Source organism: Nicotiana sylvestris, chromosome 2 (assembly GCF_000393655.2).
Source record: "Nicotiana sylvestris chromosome 2, ASM39365v2, whole genome shotgun sequence".
Lineage (NCBI taxonomy): Eukaryota > Viridiplantae > Streptophyta > Magnoliopsida > Solanales > Solanaceae > Nicotiana > Nicotiana sylvestris.
Genome location: NC_091058.1, coordinates 68,188,261 through 68,210,223, shown reverse-complemented (window position 1 = coordinate 68,210,223; position 21,963 = coordinate 68,188,261). Strand labels below are relative to the sequence as shown.

Below are 21,963 nucleotides of genomic sequence, written 5' to 3'. Positions count from 1 at the left end.
AGTTCGGCCAGTCAAAACCCACACAATTCATTGAACATATTAATTTCTTTTACTGCATTTTTTACAAATATTGAACTTTGAATATTGTCTACTAATAAACCTGTCCACACCATAATCTAACCAAAAAAGATAATATATATATCAACACTTATTAGAAATATCAACATATTTAGCATCACAAAAGTATTACTTTCATATATAAATGATGGGGCTACAAAAATGCTCAAAGCAGATTTAGCAATGTTTCTAGCTGCATACAGTAGCGCCAAACTAAATTTTAACATAAAACATTCACCCTAGCCATTCTAACATCCGCTCCAATCACATAATTACATTGTCATAATTAATTATCTAATTCAATTATAAAGAACTTCAATTGTTGTCACTTGGATTACTGCCATCAGATGTTCTTCTTGCGCCCATGGGTGACAGGGATCCACTAGCTGCATCTCTAGGCTGCAAACAAAATAAATCAATAAGGTCTTTTGAATGCTAATTATAACTTAGAGTTATAAACCATGAAAATTTCAAATACGGACACATGAATTTCTATAAACCATGAATATGGTACTTCCCAAACGAGCAATTTTTCTACTCATTTTCTCACGCCGATTGGGACTTGTTAAAAGAAACTGGAAAAATGCTGATGCAACATAGAAAATAACCTTTCAAATGAATAACTTAAATGAGCTCACCTACTACTAGATGTTCAGAAATCAAGTGTCAGATTCCAGTATAACTCTTGAAAAAATGAAGGCCAGTTAAAGGAACATTGAGTTGCAGAATGGATCAATGGAATGATTCAACAAATTCTTACCGGTTAATAAACCTTATCCACCTTTTATCTAACCTCCACGCATGCACATTTCATTTTCTTGATAGAGGCAACTGGTGCTACTACTTAACAAGGTAACCCAAATTCACTTATAAATTGGATTGAGGAGCTAAGATCAGGCGTTATACAGACAATAGGAACTCATGCAGTAGAAAGCTCACATTAGCAAGAATGTGAACACTTAAGCTCACAGGCATTATACGTTTTGCCTCGTATTAAGCAATATGTTCTCTCTCACTTTAAATATTACATGTAGTGGTCCTTAACAACAAATGAGCAGATCCCAACTGCCAATATAGAAATCTAGTTAAAACATATTTGTTCAACTTACCAACTTTCTGGCCATATTTGAGTTCTTAAGTAAAACCCTACATAAATAGACTTCTTAAGAAAATTGATAAAACAACAGCAAGACAAGTAACTTTCTCAAAGAGAAGAAGAGGACTTTTCAAGAAAGCTGAAGAACTTTCTGTTCCTTGTGATGCTGATGTTGCTATATACATATATTAGATTTCATACCCATAAAGGAGAAATAACCTTCAACAATCACAAAAATAAAGAAGAAACTTGCACATATCTCCTTTGCCGCCTCATTCACATATGTTCCATCTTGTTTCTTATAATTATCAAGATAAAGTTGTGAGCGTCCAGGCCTTCGTCCAGTCTCAGCCATCTATAAATAAAATAACCAATAAAATAACTTAACTTGAAAGTCAATCACACAAATAACTAAATATAATCAAACATACAAGTTGAAGTAATTAAATAAATACCAAAGTTGTTTCTTTAAAATGGTAATCAATAAATGTAGTCCATGATCCCGTGAAATCCCAGCCGGAATATTTTCCATAATCTGAGCTTTACTTTTGAGTGGATCATAGAATGCTCTCCACAAGTTTAGCCTATTCGCGCTCCACTTTTTTCAAATAGAATTATAAACATAACGTCGTGCATCTGACTCGACTGTCTTAAAACAAAACCATTTCTTCAAGAATAAAACATTGGTTAGCATATCTGCTACATGCAAATATGAAGTCCAACAATAAAATAGACGTATAGCAGAAAGAATTAGAGCTTATACCTTTACAATTCGATCAAATACATGGTCAAAGTATGATATAGGTAAATCTGACCATTTCTCAAAGTGAATTGGAAATAAGGAGCAGCCAGTTGCTAAAATTCCACAAAAGCCAGCAATAAGGCCTTGTGCTTCTCCAAATGGTTCGTCTAGGTAATCGAATTCAAGCACGATACGTTCTTCACCAGATAAATTTAGAACATACCTAACTTTCACTTTGAGCGTCTTCCTATTTTCTTTCGAATCTTTAAAAAAAAAAACAAGTTTAGACAAACAGAAAAAATAATTACATATATATATATATGCTACTTTACAGTAGTACTAGTGTTGTGGAAAGTTCAAAGAGAGAAATCCCATCTACAAACAGCAACTCTGACATAAACGTAAATTAATGTTATCCAAATAGCTCTAGTAAGTTTTACACATACAAATGCCCTGAGAACGTGAAGCTATTCCGCTAGCCATATCAGAACTATTCAAGTTAATTAATACCGAAAAAAAGAAAGAAAGACAGAAATACTTATATTGACACTGCAAAAATTACTTATATTGCATGTTTCAAATTTCCAGTAGTGGTACGATGTAATAATACCTTATGATCATTCATCACTGTTAAATATGGTACAGAATGAATGGCTGGGTCTGATGCATTAAGAGGGAAGAAAAACAGGACATGTTTACTCTGATTTGGTAGTAATCCAGCTTTGTTGTTGCCTGAACTGACGAACCGAACTGTGATGGAACAGACGAAGCCGGCTTTGTTGCTGCTTGAACTGACGGGGCTGGCTGTGCATTCCCCTGAATTGACTTTTGCAAGTTCTGCCAACGCTTGGTCTTCGGCATACCTGTAATTAACAAAAGATAAGCAAATTAAATAAATGTTGATATAAACTAATCGAAACTTCCATTCAGATTAAGTGATACAAACAAAACTCTTAATATGATATAGACTCATGTCAAACCAACTTACAATAACAGAAATGCCTAATGATATATCAAGACTCACTTACTTGCATATATTAAAGATATTCATACAAGTTATAACGGCAAACTATGTTATTTAAGATTAAATCAAATGAACCATCTCGTGCATAATTTAATGCAACAGTTTTTCTTCAGCTATAAGTAATGGATCATGAATCAAATGAGCCGTTTTCTTCAGGTCTGAATTTTGAACTACCATAACTTAAATTTTATACCTGAAAGTCTGAAGTTAGGGTCTGTTAGAGGCTACTTCCGCCTGCAGGTCTAAATTTGAACTGTGTTCAAACTTTAGACTCGAAGGTCTGAAGTTTGATTCAGAGGCGACTACACTTTAAGAACTTTAAATAGTGATCTAAAAATTGCTATGTTTACACTTGTCCCTCGGTATGGTCATGTTATAAATAGTAAGTAAAACCAAGAAGCTATCAATAGCTTGGACACTTTGCATCAGATCAATTAAAGATTTATCTAGCCCCAAAGAAGAAATACTTGTCGACTTGATTCCCGTAGTATCAACAAAAAAATTCATTCTTACTACTCTATATGTAAAGAAATTATAAGAATATTCCCGCTATGTATGACTCTTTATGGAAATCCTTAACATCCTCGGAAAAGAGGGGGATTCTTTTTGGACAGTTGTTAGAATAAATGTTTGCTAAGCAACATTGTCCCCAAATCAGTAATCTAAGCAACAAAATGATCCAGGGGAGAAAGAGTCTTGCACGCAGTGGTAATTAAACATCCCACTGTATCTAAGGAATACTTAAAGTAAAGAAAAGATGATACTGCACATACCATGCCAAAAATTAGGCATACCAGTGCAGTAATTAAAGAAATAATGGAGAAAAAGCTAACCAAAACTGAAAAATACAGCAACAAATCAATTTTTTTTACTGAAAAACACAGCGACAGAACATGAAAGAAGCGACAGAATACGACACGTTCTTCATGGTTCCATCTTTGGAAAAACTTTTGGAGAGCAAGATATGCCAGCCTCTTTACAGGGTGGAGGTTCATTTGACATTGCAAAGGAGTGGTAAAACATGTTAGAGGCCTCGGATCGAGGAAAGATTGCCCGATTGGAGATGTTTTATCGTAGTATGCTAGCATGTGTCAAATATAAGCTGTTGTAAAAACGGATTCAGGAGATCTTTTTGGAGTGTCAGAGTCCTCTGCCTTCAGAATCTAGTCAACGAAACAAGTAATGCAGAATGCTTGGGTTTCAAATTAAATACAAAATGTTTCATAGATACTTTACTTATCAAAATAATGATATGTAAAACAAAGAGATGGAAAGTAGTTCTCAATTATAGATGAACCTCTTAAGGATTTTAATCAGTTAACTTAAAGTGAGGTGGTTTTGTTGGTATAATTTCAATGTCTTGGCTCTTTCACATTTCAGTATAGAGAGAACTGGGTTAGCTATTTTAGCCGTCTACCTTGGAGCAGCAAAACGAGTAAGCTACAAGTTTGAATCTAGCTATATGCTTAAATCCAATCCATTTTCACCTTGGAGGTGGTTTTGTTGGTATAATTTCAATGTCTTGGCTCTTTCACATTTCAGTATAGAGAGAACTGGGTTAGCTATTTTAGCCGTCTACCTTGGAGCAGCAAAACGAGTAAGCTACAAGTTTGAATCTAGATATATGCTTAAATCCAATCCATTTTCACCTTGGAGCAACCAAAATGAGTTCTACACTGCATAAAAGGGGACATTGGCTTATGGTATAAACTATTGTAGAAGGAAGAACTGACGGAAAGACGAAGTAGTAATGTGTTCTTAAAGTACTATTGAGGCAATAAAACAGATTGCATGCCAGAAAATTCTAGGTTTATTGAGAAATCAAGCTAATAAATTGCCTATAATCAACATAGAAACTCCAAATCAACCAAAAAACTCCAAATAAATAGAGAAACCTCAAATCCAACAGAGAATACCCAAAATAACACAAAAATAAAGTGAAAACCTACATGTAATTTACAAAATACAAAAATACCTGGTTACACAAAATCGGAATTGGAGAAGATGAAAGACAAATTGCAAATAAACTGAAGAAGAACACCGTGGACTTTCTATCCAAAAATCCACACTAGGACTGAAGAACACCGGTAACAAACTTTGTTGAAAAACACAAACAGTCGCATTAGTAAAAAGAAATTGTCGTATCTCCTTAAGAAGGCATTTGCCTGCAGAGGTCGATTCTCAGTCCAATTTGGTGAGAGAGAGAGGCAGTCGCTTGGAAACTAGAGAGAGAGAGTGAGAGAGACGGCAAAAGGTTTTGGTCTAAAGGTTTTGGGCCTAAAAGGTTTTGGCGGAGAAAAAAATGAGGGAAAACAAAAATATAATGGGAAAAATTAGAAGCTTGGGGCTCTTTTGCTTTTAATGCAGCAGATCCCCAAATTATAATTAATTGCCTCAGTTAGAGATAAAGTCCCACAATTTGATACAATTTGCGGCAGGTGACCGCCGCTAATTAACTGTCACAATTTGACTGATTTTTTGTAGTGTACTGCCTCTGCTTCCCAACTCTCCGACGGGACCACACGATTTGATAAATTAGTCTCCGAAAAACTCTCCATCCCACTATCCTAATCAAAACTCACCAAACAAAATAGTTCATAAGGAGATTGCTCAAGCCATGGTCAACTTCAGGAAAACAAGGCCAGAACCAATTTGGCTAAGTGAGATCAAAGTCTTAGTCCTTAAAGACAAGTACACAAAATGGTTTATTCTCAATTGTCCTCCAACCATGCACCGTTGCTCCCTCCTACTAAGGCCAACCATAAAACCCGATGTAGGGAACTATGCCCTAGTAATCACTCCCTCCCTCCGCCTACAACTAGCACAACCCAACGACCATAACCTGACCATATAGGACGTTCCATCTCCACCCCCAACAATAATTATATGAATTCCATAGTTTGGAATTGTAAGTACGCTCAGTCGCCTGACCTTCGTCGTAATTTTCAATCCATAATCACATGCCTGTCGTCCCTCACTGGTATAACTAATAGAAACCCGCGTAACAGACCACGACCACATTAGGGATGACTTTAACTTTACCAACATAGTTGAAGTGCCCGTTGAGGGGCACGTGGGTGGTATTGTTATTTTCTGGTACCAAAATATTCTTACTGTGGATACCATTGCAATGACCCAACAGGAGATACACTACATGATCCAGGTAATTTTCCAAGCTCATAAATGAATATTGTCTGCTATTTATGCAAGCCCACACTCGTACAACCGCACTACATTATGGAAAAATCTTTGTTGCATTTTTTATATTTATAAAGGACCTTGGCTACTTGCAGGCGATTTCAATGAAATAATACATAGTTCTGAAAAAATTGGAGGCTGAGTTATTAATTTAAATAGATCTCAATTTCTTTTAAATTGCATAAATTATTGTAACCTTCTTGATTTAGGATTCAAAGACAGTCGTTACACATGGACAAATAAGCAACATCATGGTTTCACTATTCTTGAGCGTCTAGATCGATGCCTAGCAAACTACGTTTGGAATGTCTTGTTCCCCGGCTCTCTAGTCACCCACCTTCCTCGAACTCATTCAAACCATTTCCCGTTACTATTGAATTTATGAGGGCATACTACACCTGCTACCAAGCCATTTCGCTTTGAAATAATTTGGACATCCCATCTTGATTTTCGTCCAAATGATTACAAGCACATGGCAAAATCAAGTAGACCTATTGTCTTCTACAAAATATTTCATGCACACAGATACTTCTTGGAATCACCATAGTTTTGAAAATATTTTCAAAAGAAACAAAAACTCCTCGCTCGATTAACGGGCCTCCAGTCCTCCATACACTATTCCACCAGTACCTTTTTGCAAATTTTAGAACAAGATCTCCTACTGGAATACAATACAATTCTTAAATTAGAAGAAGATTTGTGAAAATTAAAATCTCGTATTAATTAATTAAACGAGAGTGACGCCAATACGAAATTTTTTTACTTATCAACTTTAATCCATCGAAGATGTAATTGCATTACTGCTCTCCAAGTTCAAGCGGGAAATTTGTGCTATAATATTCCCATAATCAAATCTAAATTCATCGACTTTTTCTTTACCTTATTCACTACTGAATCCACTCTTTCCTTGAAATCTTTTCCAATTTCTCAATACCACGTCTTACCCTCGCAAGAAGCCTCCATCATTGCCAAGTCACTTGATGGCATTGAAATAACTCAAGGTATTAATTCTTTTAAAATTTTAAAATCTCGTGGCATGGATGAGTTCCACCCTTTCTTCTAACAAGAATATTGGTCTATTATTTCCTACTTAGTCATCACATTTTGCAAATATGGTTTTACCGGGGGATGCATCCCAGAAGAGATAAATAACACTTATTTATGCATTATTCCTAAAAATGCAATGCAACTCAGCTTACTCATTTTATACCTATTAGTCTTTGCAACACTATTTACAAGATTATTACAAAAATTATTGTGAATCGCATCAAGACCTACCTATCTAATATCATCATCCCAACTCAATCTAGCTTTTTACAAGGTTGCAGGGCTTCTGATAGTGTTATAGTAATTGATCTCACCCAAACTTACACCACAAATAGTTAGTGAGTCAGTCGAAGTAATAATAAAACCCAACGAGTCGGGGTTGATTCCTCAGGGAGTTAGAAATGGGATTAGGTATACACTTAGTGTAATTGTATAATATGCCTAAATTTGCACTTCCACATTCTTGTTGGTTGTTTCTATATCTAATTTAAACTATCGATTCAAATTAATAAACTAGAAGACAATATTTTCGGTTTTGGGTGTTTTTCAAATGATAAAGGATCTAGGGTCGTGACTTCCACCTAGGTGGCTACCTAACGGATTGTAAACTATTGGATAAACTATAGGGCAAGAAGAAATTAAGATAGAATGCATAATAATTGATTAGACAAAGAATATCTAATGTTTAAAAGTTAATCTAGTACAAAATTACTCAAAGAAGTAAAGAAAATGGCTCAGGTGCACCTCTGCAAACTAAACTTGACCTAAAAATGGCAAAAAGTTCTATTTATACTAAGCTAAAAATATCTGACAAAAATGCCCATGTGAAGGTTGTGCGGCCACATAATTCTAGTGCGGTCCGCACAATTATCGTGTAGTCCGCATTTTTGGGAATTTGGGCTTGGAATTTCAGGGCTTTTGTCATCCGCATGAAAATGAGTGCGGCCGCACTCTCTGCTTTAGGACTTGAAATAGCTCTCTAATTCTTCAAACCTGCAGACCGCATAATTATGACTGCGGCTACATTTGACCTCCTGCGGCCGCACAATTTCAGTGTCGTTCGCACTCCTTGAGCTGGCCAAAATACTACTCTCTGAATCTCCCTTCTACGGCCATACTAGAATTGTGCGGTTCGCACTACTAGCCTTTTTGCCCTGTTTTGGTTCTTGTTCACTTTTGACTCTTTTATGAATTAATTTTGACTTCTTTGGCTCGTTTTCCAATATTCCTGCAAGTAAGCACATTTCGTTACATTCCGGAAATACCTTTAAGCATTTTTTGGGTAAAACGCAAGTAAAAGAGAGCTAATAAGCGGTCAAAATCCCTACCTATCAACTCCCCCAAACTTAAGCTTTTGCTTTTCCTCAAGCAAATAAGGCAATTCCCACCTCCATTAGAAAAAAGGATATTTCAGCTAGCCTAAGGTGAATCAATTACACATCAATTGGGACCAACAATTACCCACAATACATATGAATTATTAACAACGCAATGATTTGACTTTTTGAGTACAATAGTTCTAGTGTGGCACTAGAGCATCAAGAGTTTACTCTATGTAACTGTAAGCACGTGATTTTTGCTTCACGGACAATCGCTCCAAAAGAAAATAAAAAATAGTGACAAATGACTTCGCTGTACAATTTTTCGAGTTTTCCGTGACATGTGTTGTTAGTCATTTGTGGGTCTGTCCATTTTGCATTTAATCATTATCAAACAAAATACAAAAAATATGTATGCATTTCTAGGTTGTAATTTAACCATTTAAAAGTTTTTATATATATATGTGTGTGAATAATTGTGTTAAGTATTGATTAATGGGTATTTCAAATTCATTTTTAGTTTAGTTGTATTTCAAAAATTAGAAAACAAAATTAAAAAAAAGGTGCAAGAAATCGGATTGGGCCTATGATATTTCAAAATTTTGAAGGCCCAAAACCAGTCCAAGTCAGCCAACCCAAGACCCATCCGCAGGTCATCGAAACGACGTCGTCCAATACCAAGACTACGTCGTTTCAAGGACGGCTCATCTCAGCCGTTCCAACCAATCCAATCCAACGGCCCAGGCTCCCTGTCAGTAACCCATTTCCAAACCCGACCCAAGAACCAGTCCGAACCAACCCCCAACCGAGGCCAAACGGTGTCGTTCCGTTCTAAGTAAAAGATCCTGGCCATCAATCTCGATGCATCCAACGGCCAGGATCTAATTACTCTTTACGTATATAAACTTGACCCTTCACCCCACGCCCCCTATCCGAACCCCACCTTTCCTCATCTTCTTCACCAAGCCTTGACACCCCCCCGAAACCCTAGCAGCCGCCCTAATTTCCCATTCACCAGAACCCGGCGGCACGAACGCCGGTGACCACCCCCTTCACACCCCTGAAACATCCAACCACTCTGAGCACGAACTCACTAACCATGTACCTCGAATCACCTCCCATCATCTCGAATCTGGATTTGAAGATTCGAGACAAAACTCGATCTATGCCGAACCTCACCATCTTCATACCAGACACTCCCCTGACCTCCCTCGTGACCAAACCAGACCTGGTTTGGTCCGAATCTACCCACAACTCCTAAAAAACCAGATCTGAAAATCCAAAACCTAGAACACGAATAGCCTTGGAATCCGGCCGGCCTTAACAGGGGTTCGAGGTCTAATAGACCTTAATCAAGGTGTTCTCATGTGAGAACACCCTGATTAAAGTTTGTTCGGCCTCAAATGGTCAAAGCTAAGTCGGACTTGGGTCATTTTGGTTTAAACTTTTCCAGTAAGTGTTCTCTTTTCTTTGTTTTAGTTTTGATTGAGTTGTTAGCATGATTTGTTGTGATTGTTTGTTATTATCTGTTATTTTTCCTAATTTCTTCCATCTCTGTCAAAGACCTTTTTATTTGGTCAATTGTTTTCTGTTTGTGTTCTGAATGTATCCTATGATAAACATGTCCGATTAGGATAGTCGTCGCATAAATAATCTATATAGGTTCCCAATGATTGACCAAAGTTGTCCGAAGCCCTTTAGGTCCCTGTATGTATTTGTTTATATGAACGACTGATTGTTACCTGTTATAATTAGTATAGTCGACTTGACAAATATCGTCGATTGACTTCCTACGACTGAATGTCCAAATATTCTAATTCGTACAAAGTGAACGAACCTGTTGATTGATAATTGGATGCTTGACATTGCCTAAGTTTAGCGTATAACTGCATTGTAAACAATGAAAAGAATCAGGCTAGGGAAGTCTTGAATTTGGACTTCCAGAAGTTCAAAAGGCCCTGATACTGCAGTGAGGCAGGACAGTAATAATCAAGGGCTAACAGGGGTAGTCTGGGGTTTGAAAAGAACAGAAAAACTTAGTTTAAATGAGCTGACAAGTAGGGTACTAATTTAGGATTATACTAATGCCAATGGGGAACAAGACACAAGAGTATGGGGTTTAAAATGAATACTTAAATGAACCCATACTCTTGAACAAAAGGAATAAGCCAGGCGTGGGGAACAAATGGCTGGCATCAAAAAGATGCTTAGGCATGGGGTTTAAAGGGTATGGGCAGTCTGCAAAGGGCAGAATCCAGGCAGCTTGACTGCACTGGTTGTTTGGCTTATAAATAGGCTATTTCAGAACTTAAAAAGGGAGAGGAAGAGAAAGGCTGAAAATTTTAGTCTTGAAGAGAGGTCTTGTGAGTTGAAGAAAACTGAAAAAAACAGAAAGAAATTTCCAGAAATACTGTAACTGAACACTGTCCAAAAAACTGCACAAAGAAACCAAGTTGGTTATCCTCACTGGGATTGTTATTTGTTCCATTAAGAGAAGTCTGTGTTCTTCTGCTGTGATTGTTACTACACTGAGCTTTCTGTGTACTGTTGGTTTGAGTTTTTGATTATCGGAACTGTATTGGTTATTTGTTGAGCTTTTGGGGTTATTGGGATTACTGGATTGTTGTTACATTCAACACTCTGGGTTGTTGTTTCCTACTCTGTTTTTCTGGGATAGTTTGTTCATTGCTCGATCACTCGCTGAGCTTCATCATTGTGGCTGCTTTGTTTGTTGTTGTGTTGTGTTGATTACCTGCTGCTGTTGTGCTTGCTGTGTGCCACTCAACTGATTTTTCCTTCTTTTGTTCTCTATACCAGGTACACAGCTAATACACTGTCAGATGTAATTGGAAAATTGAGCATGAATACAAATGAAAAGACCTGAAGAATGTCTTTTATACATAGATTGTTACATTAAATATCATGTAATGTATAATAATTTTATTCTTGTTTGGATGCTGGAAGTAGCTTGCCTGTCTAATAGACGTCAATGTAGGACAATTGAATGTAAGTCTATATATGCATGCGGTTAGGTAAAACATTCCCAATACAACAGGTTGCATCCCAGATTCGGTTTAATCGTGTAACATGTCGTTTAATACATGCTAAGCATGAAATTATCCATTCCTAGCTAAGCTCGTCTCCCTTGGATGAATTGCTTTGCTATAATTAGTAATCAGCCACACCTACAGGACAAAGACACAAGTTTACGGTCTCAACCTCACGGAGGTTGAGCCTAGGTAGAAACGGACCAGGCAGGTCCGCATCAGATGAACAGTGGCCCAGGTCTGGCCCATCCCGTATGAGCTGGATTTGGGCCCATAATGTCCGATCAGCTGTCCGTGTGCGTAATCCAGTTTACTTATTCTGTAAAAGCATTTTTGAATCCTGCTATAAATAAACCGGCAAGCATGTAATTAACTAGGACTATCTCCGTTTTCTATTAGTAGAGACGAACGCGACAAGAAACATAGTTGCTATAGGATATCCTTTTAAAATAAGGACGAGATGAGCCTCGACAAAAAAATAAAGAAAAACGTACAAGCTGCGGGGCCCTCGTTAAATGTAAATATCGAAGCATTCAGTTTCCAAGGTGGGTCGTTTAGCAAATCTCACGACCCTCCCGGAATGATAATGCGATAACCTCTTTAAGCGCGTGTTTAATAATGTTATTTCCTTAAACTCGGGTGCACATTTATGTGACCCAAATCCAAATCTCAACGGAATCAAAATGTGTCTCTAATCACGGGTATATTGATTATGGCATGGCCCGAGATGCATTTCCATGACGTTGTAAATACCTTTTAATAATAAATGAGACGAGCCTCGACAAACAAAAAATGTAGAAGCTGCGGGGCCTTTTAAATGTATATATATTAAAAAATACTTAGAATTTGGGACATGCCGTTTAGCAAATTTTACGGCCTTCCAAAAAATAACAATACGTTAGTTGCTTTAGGTGCGTCTTAATAATTTATTTTTCTTAATTCGGGTGCACATTTATGTGACCCAAATCCAAATCTCAACCGAGTCGAGATATGTCAATAACCACGGGTGCATTGATGTAACGTGGTTCGAGATATATTTTCACGACGTTGCAATTCTCGTAAAAATAATAATAAAAGCGGTCAAGAGTTTAAAACTTGCACATAGGTTTAACATGTACAAAATCAGATAATCAAGCCAAATATAACAGTTGAGCGACCGTGCTAGAACCACGGAACTCGGGAATGCCTAACACCTTCTCCCGGGTTAACAGAATTCCTTATCCAGATTTCTGGTACGCAGACTATAATATGGAGTCATTCTTTTCCTCGATTCGGGATTAAAATTGGTGACTTGGGACACCCTAAACCTCCCAAGTGGCGACTCTGAAATAAATAAACCAATCCCGTTTCGATTGTCCTTTAATTGGAAAAAACTCCCTTGCGCTCTCGCGGGTGTGTAAAAAGGAGGTGTGACAGCTCTGGCGACTCTGCTGGGGACGAACCCAGAACCACTGGTTCAGGGTTAAGAATTCGAGCTTAAAATAATTGTTATTATTCGGCTTTATTTATTATCTGATTTTTACATGTTTGCGCCTAATGTGCTAAATGCTGCTTTTATTGCTTTGATATTATTTGAACTGTACATATAAACTGTGCCGAAACCCTTCTCTTCTCTCTTGAGGAGCGCACGCTGGTCGTGGCTTCTTTCTGTTAGTGTCATATGCCAAAATAGAACGAGGATTCGGAGGAGTTGCAAAATCGGATGGCCTTTTGGTTACCGGTACACAGCTCCCATCCTTGGCTCGAGTTGTCCGCTCGGGTAAGCCAGGTCTAGAACAAACACCTAGGTTTTACAGCTTAGTATAACATAACTTCATGCCGGATCCCTAGTAGGAACGCTTATTTGCATCATGTGCATTTGACTTAGGGGACTCAGCACAGGGGCTGGGTCCGTCTAGGACAAGCAACCTGAGAATAAAGACCATCCTGCTACATCCTGTTTGCTTTATGCATTTACTTGTTTCAAGGCTTGCATGCTGACCGGCTTCTGAATATCGGGAATGTTTGAAAAAAAAAGAGAGAAGAAAAAAAGAATAACGGTTAGGGAGTTAATTATTTATTCTTGAAAAATCAATACCCAGAAAACAGTTAAAGCTCTGCCAGAATTTTGAAAAAAAGAAAATGTGTGCCTTATTAATTTGTTTTAGAAAGTAAGAGTCTTTGATTTATTTTTAAGAGAAAAATAGTGTGTCTCCAAAATTCGGCTTATGCCTGAACTACGTCAGTTTGATTCTCGCAGGGTGCGAGATACGTAGGCAACCCCCATCGGGCTCAACTTGTTTTTCAAAATGTAAGTACAATCCAAAGAACGAAAGTTTTTAAGGTGACATCATACTTTTCAGAAACAACCAAATTTCGTTTTCTAGGAAAAAAAGGGTGTGTCAATTTGGTATTTGAGTCCAATGAGTCTGGATCTTTGCTTAATCACCCCAATAAACATGCAGAATGAGCATAAGTCCAAGTTTGCCGGTAACAGTTAGAAGCAAAATCCCTCTGGAAGTGCGATTATGGTGGGAGGATTTGGAAAAGTCAGAGCAAGACAAGATCAAACTGCACCTGGGAGGTTTGGTTAATTTGTTGAACGTCAGGCCTCGGTGCGACATCATAAAGGCTTTGGTTACATTTTGGGATCCGGCCCACATTGTGTTCCGCTTCTCGGATTTTGAACTCACCCTAACCTTAGAAGAAGTGGCAGGTTACATGGACGTCACTGATGGTTTGAGGCACAAATACCTGATCGCCCCAAGAGCTGTGAATTCACACAAATTCATGGATCTGTTGAAGATAAGCAAGGGAGTCCCATACGCTGAACTGGATAGAGGTTTTTCTACCCTGCAATTCATATACCAGAGGTACGGGAACATAGGAGGATTCAATGATCCAGAAAGTGGTGTCTGCAGTAGGGGAAATCTGGTAAAGTGGAATGAGCATAGGCGGTTCGCTTTCATGGTGGCATTCTTGGGCCTTGCGGTGTTTCCCCGAAAAGATAGAAATATCGATCTGAAGGTGGCTGGGGTCGTTAAAGTCCTGATTACCAATGATAAAAGCATCCTTGCTCCTATGGTAGTGTCGGAAATATACCGACCCTCACGGCTTGTAAGGCCGGGGCAGATTTCTTCGAAGGATGCAACTTGTTATTGCAGATGTGGATGATCGAACACTTGTGCCGCCATCCTCAGTGTATGCGCTACATGTCTACAAACGAGGACTGCATCGAAGGTTATAACCTGAGGGTTTCAGGTTTCCGATTACCAGAAGGGTTCGAAGAATGGACATCCTATCTCCGGGCCATAACTGCAGATCAAATAAACTGGACTTTGGGTTGGCTTTCTGTGGAAGAAATCGTATACATGCCCGCCACTGGTCCTCACTTCCTCTTGATGGGACTCAGAGGTATTCAACCTTATGCCCCTTACAGGGTGATGAGGCAGTTAGGAAGGTGTCAAGTAGTACACCCGGACGAAGATCTCAGCACTTATGCAGTCGAGGTCAGCAGTGACGGCCAATTTCCTGAAAAGACAGTTCGTTGCATATGGGGAGAATGCCAGTACCTGACGGTAAATACTCGGGTAGGTGATGTATCCAGAGGTGAAGTCTCACCAGCTTATCTTGCTTGGCATAATAAGAAGAACATTGCGGAGCGGCCCACCAAACGGCCTCACCTCCAAGATTTTGTTGAGTCATCACAAGAACAATGGGGCTGGCTCGCAAAAGAGGAAGGTTACCGAGCTGAAATCGGGAAGCTAAAGCGTCAAGTTGAAAGACTTGTATTTGAAAATAATGTGCAAGTCGCCTCGGAACAGGCGGAAAAAAACAAGCTAGCCCAAGAGAACCAGACCTTGAAGGCCCGCCTTCGCCAAGCCAGTAAGAATAACATTGACCGACAGAAACGTCGCTCCGACGAAAGATTGATAGCAAGTTTAAGAAATCAGGTCATCCAGAGCCAAGAAGAATTAGAACAATCAGAAGCTTGCATCGCAAGGATGAAGGTCAAATGGGCAAAAGGCACAACAGCCCGAAGACAGCGTCTGCAACAGGTCATAAGGGATTATGAAATGAGCATCGGGATATTAAGAGAGACGAACTCCACTCTACATGATCGGATCATCAAACAAGCACGAGATGCGCAGGCCGACAGAAGACAGTGCTACGATGCAATGGCCCGCATGGAAAGACAAATGGAGTTGTTCCAGGATCGACTTGCCGACAATGCTCAGGCACTGGGATTGAAGAACCGACAAATCAGGCAGTTGTTCAGTGAAAGGGATAACATTCGAGCAAGGATTGACGAAATCGGGCATTACATCTACATGAAATGCCTGGCATGTGAGCGAACACCTCGGAAGACCCTCCTTGTTTCCATCATGGGCTGCGTCCACCGGATTATGCACGAGTTGAAGAGCCTGCAAAGAGACCTTACACCTAGGGCCGCGAAAGGGCCGAAAGATGCCTCGTGGGCCCCTAAGTTGGAAGATTAGGCTTGGGTCGAGTCCTGCTTATTTGGCTTTGTTGCTTTCCCATATGTTGTTTTCTTTTCGTTTAGTCAAACCAAGTTAAAAAATTGTGGAGTCTGTATTGTTGCTATTTTGTCTGAAGTAATGTGTAATAGCAAATTTTGATAATGAAATTAAGTGACTCCGAAAGAATTTCTATGTATCTTTACTTTATGGCAGAACTACGCCTGGTCTGATTCGCGCGGGGACGTGATACGTAGGCAATCCCCATAAGATTCGACCGCTTTTAATAAAGAAAGAAAAGAAAATACAAATAAAATACAGGGTTTCCAAAATACTTTAAAAAGGGACAAATGAGCAAGCCGGGATGACGCATGTTGTTTGAAACAAAGCATGTAGAAACGGTTAACTGCCTAGGAGCATTGCATCCTCTATGTGTTGTGATCAAATTTGTTAACACTAAACGCTAACAAAGTTTGTTGTTGTCTGATTAAGACAGTTAGTTGTTAAAGAATTCTGGCAACACACTCTTACCAAACCAGATCCAAAGGACCGGTAGCAACAAGCATGACTACTTCAGAGAATAGTAATGAGGAAGAAAGGCCGATGGGCCAATTGTTAAAAGAAGCGATGGAAAAGATTGAAAGGATGGGACTAGAGATGAATGCAATGCAGCTAGCCCTAGCCAAAACACAAAAAAGCCCTGAAACACTGGGACACACGCTAGAATACCCTCACTCTGGCCCTTCCACAAGCCGCCCAAATCCCCTTTATCATCAAGAAAGAAGCCCTCATGATTCCCAAGCTCCACCACCCCATCAACCTCTTCCAACACCCAATATTCCCATTTTTGTGGGACCAACATCAACCCCTTTGCAAAGAACGACCAGTGAGCCATTGTTTCAGGCTCATGATACACAGTACTATCCCCCTAAGCCTACATTTCATGCCCCCGAACCACAGGCTTACAATCCACATTTGGAAGTGCCGGCAGAGATTGAAAAGCCGGCTAAGGCCCCTGAATAGGATGAAGTATTGAGAAAGTTCAAAAGCCTGGAGCAGTCCTTCAGGAACTTGCACGGGCTGGGCAACCAAGTCAGCGTAGCATACAAAGATCTATGCCCTTTCCCAGACGTCCAACTCCCGGCTGGGTTCAAGATACCTAAATTTGATCTATATGAAGGGCACGGTGATCCCATGGCACATTTGCGGGGATTCTGTAGCAAAATGAGAGGGGCAGGCCGTAAGGATGAGCTGCTAATAGCTTATTTCGGCCAAAGTTTGAGCGGATCTATGCTAGAATGGTATACCAGGCAGGATTCCAGTAGGTGGTATACTTGGGACGATCTGGCACAAGCTTTCGCAGGTCATTTCCAGTACAATCTCGAGATAGTCCCTGACCGTCTCACATTATTAAGAACTGGGAAGAAACCCGGGGAAAGTTTTTGCGAGTTCGGGTTCCGCTGGAGAGAGCAAGCGGCCAGAGTCGATCCTCCCATGAGAGAGGGAGAGATGGTGGACTATTTCTTGCAAACATTGGATCCAACCTACTTTGGTCACTTGGTGACGACAGTCGGAAAATCCTTCAACGAGGTGGTCAAGATAGGGGTCATGATAGAAGAGGGTCTGAGGTCTGACAAAATCTTGAATTACTCGGCCTTCAAGGCCACAACCCAGGCTATTCAGAGCGGCACGGGAGGTGCGCTGAGAAGAAAGAAAGAAGAGGTTACCACGATCGAGGCAGGCAGTTGGTCCAGGGCTGGCAGGCCACACTACAACCAACCCAGACCTCACAGGTCAAACTACCCATACAACCCACCACAAAATTTCTATCCACCTCGAGAACCACATTGTTCCGTACACCAGGCTCAAGCATACACTCAGCCTCCGGTTCGCCCGCAATGGCGCGCGCCGGCTCCCCAGAACATATATGCACCCCCACAAAACACCTATCCTCCACCGAGAGCATATAGAAACCCTTCAGGGGCAGGCTTTCGGGGAAATCCAGATGCTAGGAATGACAAGTTGCGGAAACAAAGAACTTTCACGGAGTTGGGAGAAACCTACACCGCTTTGTTCCACAAATTGAGGCAATTGGGTTTGGTTAGTCCTGTCCAGACTCGAGAACCAAATCCCCCACCTCAGAATTTGGATCGATCAATCAGTTGTGAATACTGCTCAGGGATGCTCGGACATGATACCGAGAAGTGCTGGAAATTGAGGCATGCCATACAGGATCTTATTGACACCAATAAGATCGAGGTCCAGACACCGGAGGCTCCTAACATCAACCAGAACCCACTACCAGCGCACCACGAGACTCATATGATTGAGTTGGTATACGAGGGAGGAGAGTTGAGAAAACCCTCACAAACAGTGATGATGATCCAGGCCGCCCCGAAAGAAGTCTCAACCAGCGGGGGAACAAGGGTACAGTCACAGGGAGAGAGCGTCAAGCCAGTAGTGATATTGGGAAAGAGCCCATCCGCCATAACAAGCAAACTCGAGCCAAACAAGTTGGTAATATCAGGGATTCCGCCCGCACCTGCAGTTGTTTTAAAGGGGGCACCTAGAGAACTGGTCACCATAAAGACTGTAGTCCAGCTGCCGATGATTGATAGCAAGGCTGTACCTTGGAAATATGAAAAGGCGGTGGTGATGTACAAAGGAAAACAGGTGGAAGAAGTCAGTTGTGAAGCGCAAGGGCTGACTCGATCAGGTCGTTGTTTTGCTCCGGTGGAGCTAAGAAGAACCAACCCAGTTGCAACCAAGAAACCTGTGTCCGAAGAAGAGGCTGAGGAGTTCCTGAGGAAGATGAAAGTGCAGGACTACTCCGTGGTCGAACAGCTGAGAAAAACACCGGCCCAGATCTCACTGCTGTCATTACTGATCCATTCTGAGGAGCATCGACGGGCTTTGATGAAGATATTGAACGAAGCTCATGTACCCAACGAGATTTCTGTAAACCACCTGGAAACCATTGCCAACAAGATTTTCGAGGTGAACAGGGTAACATTCTCAGTTGATGATCTGCCGGTGGAAGGTACGGAGCATAATAAAGCTCTATACCTAGCTATCAAATGTGAAGACTCGGTGGTAACTCGAGTATTGGTGGATAACGGCTCAAGCGCCAATATTTGTCCATTATCTACCCTGAACCAGTTAAAGATCGACCACGGAAGGATCCACAAGAACAATATCTGTGTCTGAGGGTTCGATGGAAACGGAACAGCCACTGTGGGGGATGTTGTACTTGAACTGACTATTGGTCCAGTCCTGTTTACCATGGAATTCCAGGTGTTAGACGCCACAGTATCTTATAACCTGCTGTTGGGACGACCATGGATTCATGCAGCCAAAGCGGTGCCCTCCACCCTACATCAGATGGTGAAGTTCGAGTGGGAAAGACAAGAAGTCGTGTTACACGGCGAGGATACAACATGCACCACGGGCGGAGCCATTGTACCTTTCATAGAGACCGCTGATGACAAAGGTCCTTGGGTCTACCAGATTTTTGATACAGGGTCGGCCGACAAAATTTCTGAAGGAGAAATCATCCCGCACCCTAGGGTAGCTGCCGCAACAATCATGATGGTCTCAGAAATGCTGGGTAATGGATTCGTGTTGGGAAAGGGCCTAGGAGTCAAGCTTCAGGGGATTGCCCAACCTATCACCTTGCCTAAAAATCTGGAAACTTTCGGATTGGGTTTCAAACCAACCACAGTAGATAGGAAGCAAGCGCGAGAAATGAAGAAGAGGGTTTGGTTTCTGCCTAAGCCGGTGCCACGTCTCTCAAGGTCTTTTGTCAAAGCAAATGCCAAGAGGTTGCCAGTCCCGAAGATCCTAGGACCGTTGATTGGTATGGATGGGGACCTGAATCAGAGTTTTGAGAGGCTATTCGCTGATGTCAGTATGGTAGAAGCTGGAGAAGGTTCCAGCAGAACAGAGATACAGTTTGTGGGGCCTGAGGCCAAGACCAACAATTGGACAGTTACTCCTCTTCCTGTCCGAGGGGAGTCTTGGTAGTAGGCTTTGATTTATGTTTTGTGTGTTTTGTTTTGTCCGGATTATTTCAGGGTGTAATCCAAATTTTACTTTTGTTTTGTAAAAGTGTGAACCCTTTTATCCCGCAAATTTAATAAAGTTCTCTCTTTTTCCCTATTTTAATTTTGTTTTGTTCTTTTCCTTTCTGAACAGTTCTCTTTTTACTGGTTCTAATGACATGGCATGCACAGCGGATCTTCGACCTAGTCTAATAAATCAATCTGAATCTGACTCATGATGCAAGAGGTCGTTTGTGAGGATGAATCTGAATGTGATGAAGGTGAAGCCTTCGAAGAGATAAACCGAGAACTATGCCAATTTGAAGAAAAACCCAAGCCTAACCTAAATGACACTGAGGCTGTGAATCTAGGAGACGCTGATAACGTCCAAGAGACCAAAATTAGCATCCACATTGAGCCGAATGTTAGGGAAGAATTGATCAAAACCCTCATGGAATTCAAAGATGTTTTTGCATGGTCATATGACGATATGCCTGGATTAAGCACCAATTTAGTGGTTCACAAATTGCCCACTGACCCGGCATACCCTCCGGTCAAGCAAAAACTAAGGAAATTTAAAACAGAAATGAGTGTAAAAATCAAAGAAGAGGTGATTAAGCAGTTGCAGGCAAAGGTCATTCGGGTCACTCGATATCCCGAGTGGTTGGCCAATGTGGTACCAGTCCCAAAGAAGGATGGAAAAATCAGGGTGTGCGTCGACTACCGCAACCTCAACAAAGCAAGTCCCAAGGACAATTTTCCGTTACCCAACATTCATATCCTGATCGATAATTGCGCTGGGCGCGAGATCGGATCCTTTGTGGATTGCTATGCGGGTTATCATCAGATCCTAATGGACGAGGAGGATGCTGAGAAGACAGCGTTTATTACGCCATGGGGAACCTACTGCTATCGGGTAATGCCGTTCGGATTGAAGAACGCCGGGGCAACGTACATGCGAGCAATGACTGCCGTGTTTCATGACATGATACACAAAGAAATCGAGGTGTACGTCGATGATGTGATCATAAAGTCTTGGCGTCAGGAGGACCATGTAGCAGACCTAAGGAGATTTTTCCAAAGACTCCGAAGGTATGATATCAAGCTCAACCCGGCCAAATGCGCATTCGGGGTTCCATCAGGAAAGCTGCTAGGATTCATCGTCAGTCGACGGGGGATTGAGTTAGACCCATCCAAAATTGAATCCATCCGAGATTTGCCACCGCCAAGGAACAAAACAGAGGTAATGAGTTTGCTGGGTAGACTCAATTACATCAGCAGGTTCATCGCTCAACTCACAGCAACTTGTGAGCCCATATTTCGGCTACTGAGAAAGGATGCTGCAGAAGGTTGGACGACAGAGTGTCAAGAGGCTTTCGACCAAATCAAAGGGTATCTGTCTAATCCACCCGTATTGGTCCCGCCTAAGCCTGGGAAGCCCTTAATTCTTTACCTGACGGTCTTGGAAAATTCATTTGGTTGTGTACTGGGGCAACATGATGACACAGGAAGGAAGGAGCAGGCCATCTACTATCTTAGCAAGAAATTCACAGTACATGAGGTCAAGTACACTCAACTCGAGAAAACATGCTGCGCCCTAACTTGGGTAGCTCAGAAGTTGAAGCATTACTTGTCCTCATATACTACTTATCTCATATCCCGTTTGGACCCATTGAAGTATATCTTTCAGAAACCTATGCCCACGGGAAGGTTAGCAAAATGGCAAATTCTGCTCATAGAGTTTGATATCGTCTATGTGATGAGGACAGCCATGAAAGCCTAGGCGTTGGCCGATCATTTGGCAGAGAATCCCGTTGATGAAAAGTACGAGCCCTTAAGAACGTACTTTCCCGACGAGGAGGTAATCAAATGAGATGGAATTAACTGAGGAACCGGGTTGGAAGCTTTTCTTCGATGGAGCTGCAAACGCGAAAGG

The 21,963-nt window shown here is 40.9% G+C and overlaps 1 protein-coding gene across 1 annotated transcript; it reads right to left on the bottom strand.

The window, feature by feature from the left end:
* Positions 1 to 168: 168 nt before the first annotated feature.
* LOC104217603 (uncharacterized) lies at positions 169 to 7,104 on the bottom strand. Its single transcript, XM_009767894.2, has 5 exons — positions 7,062 to 7,104; positions 4,895 to 5,099; positions 2,506 to 2,758; positions 1,407 to 1,508; positions 169 to 456 (listed from the first exon to the last, which is right to left on the bottom strand). Exons 1-5 carry the CDS (start codon positions 7,102 to 7,104, stop codon positions 373 to 375), a joined length of 687 nt encoding a protein of 228 aa, XP_009766196.2. The 3' UTR covers positions 169 to 372.
* Between the last annotated feature and the right edge of the window lie 14,859 nt (positions 7,105 to 21,963).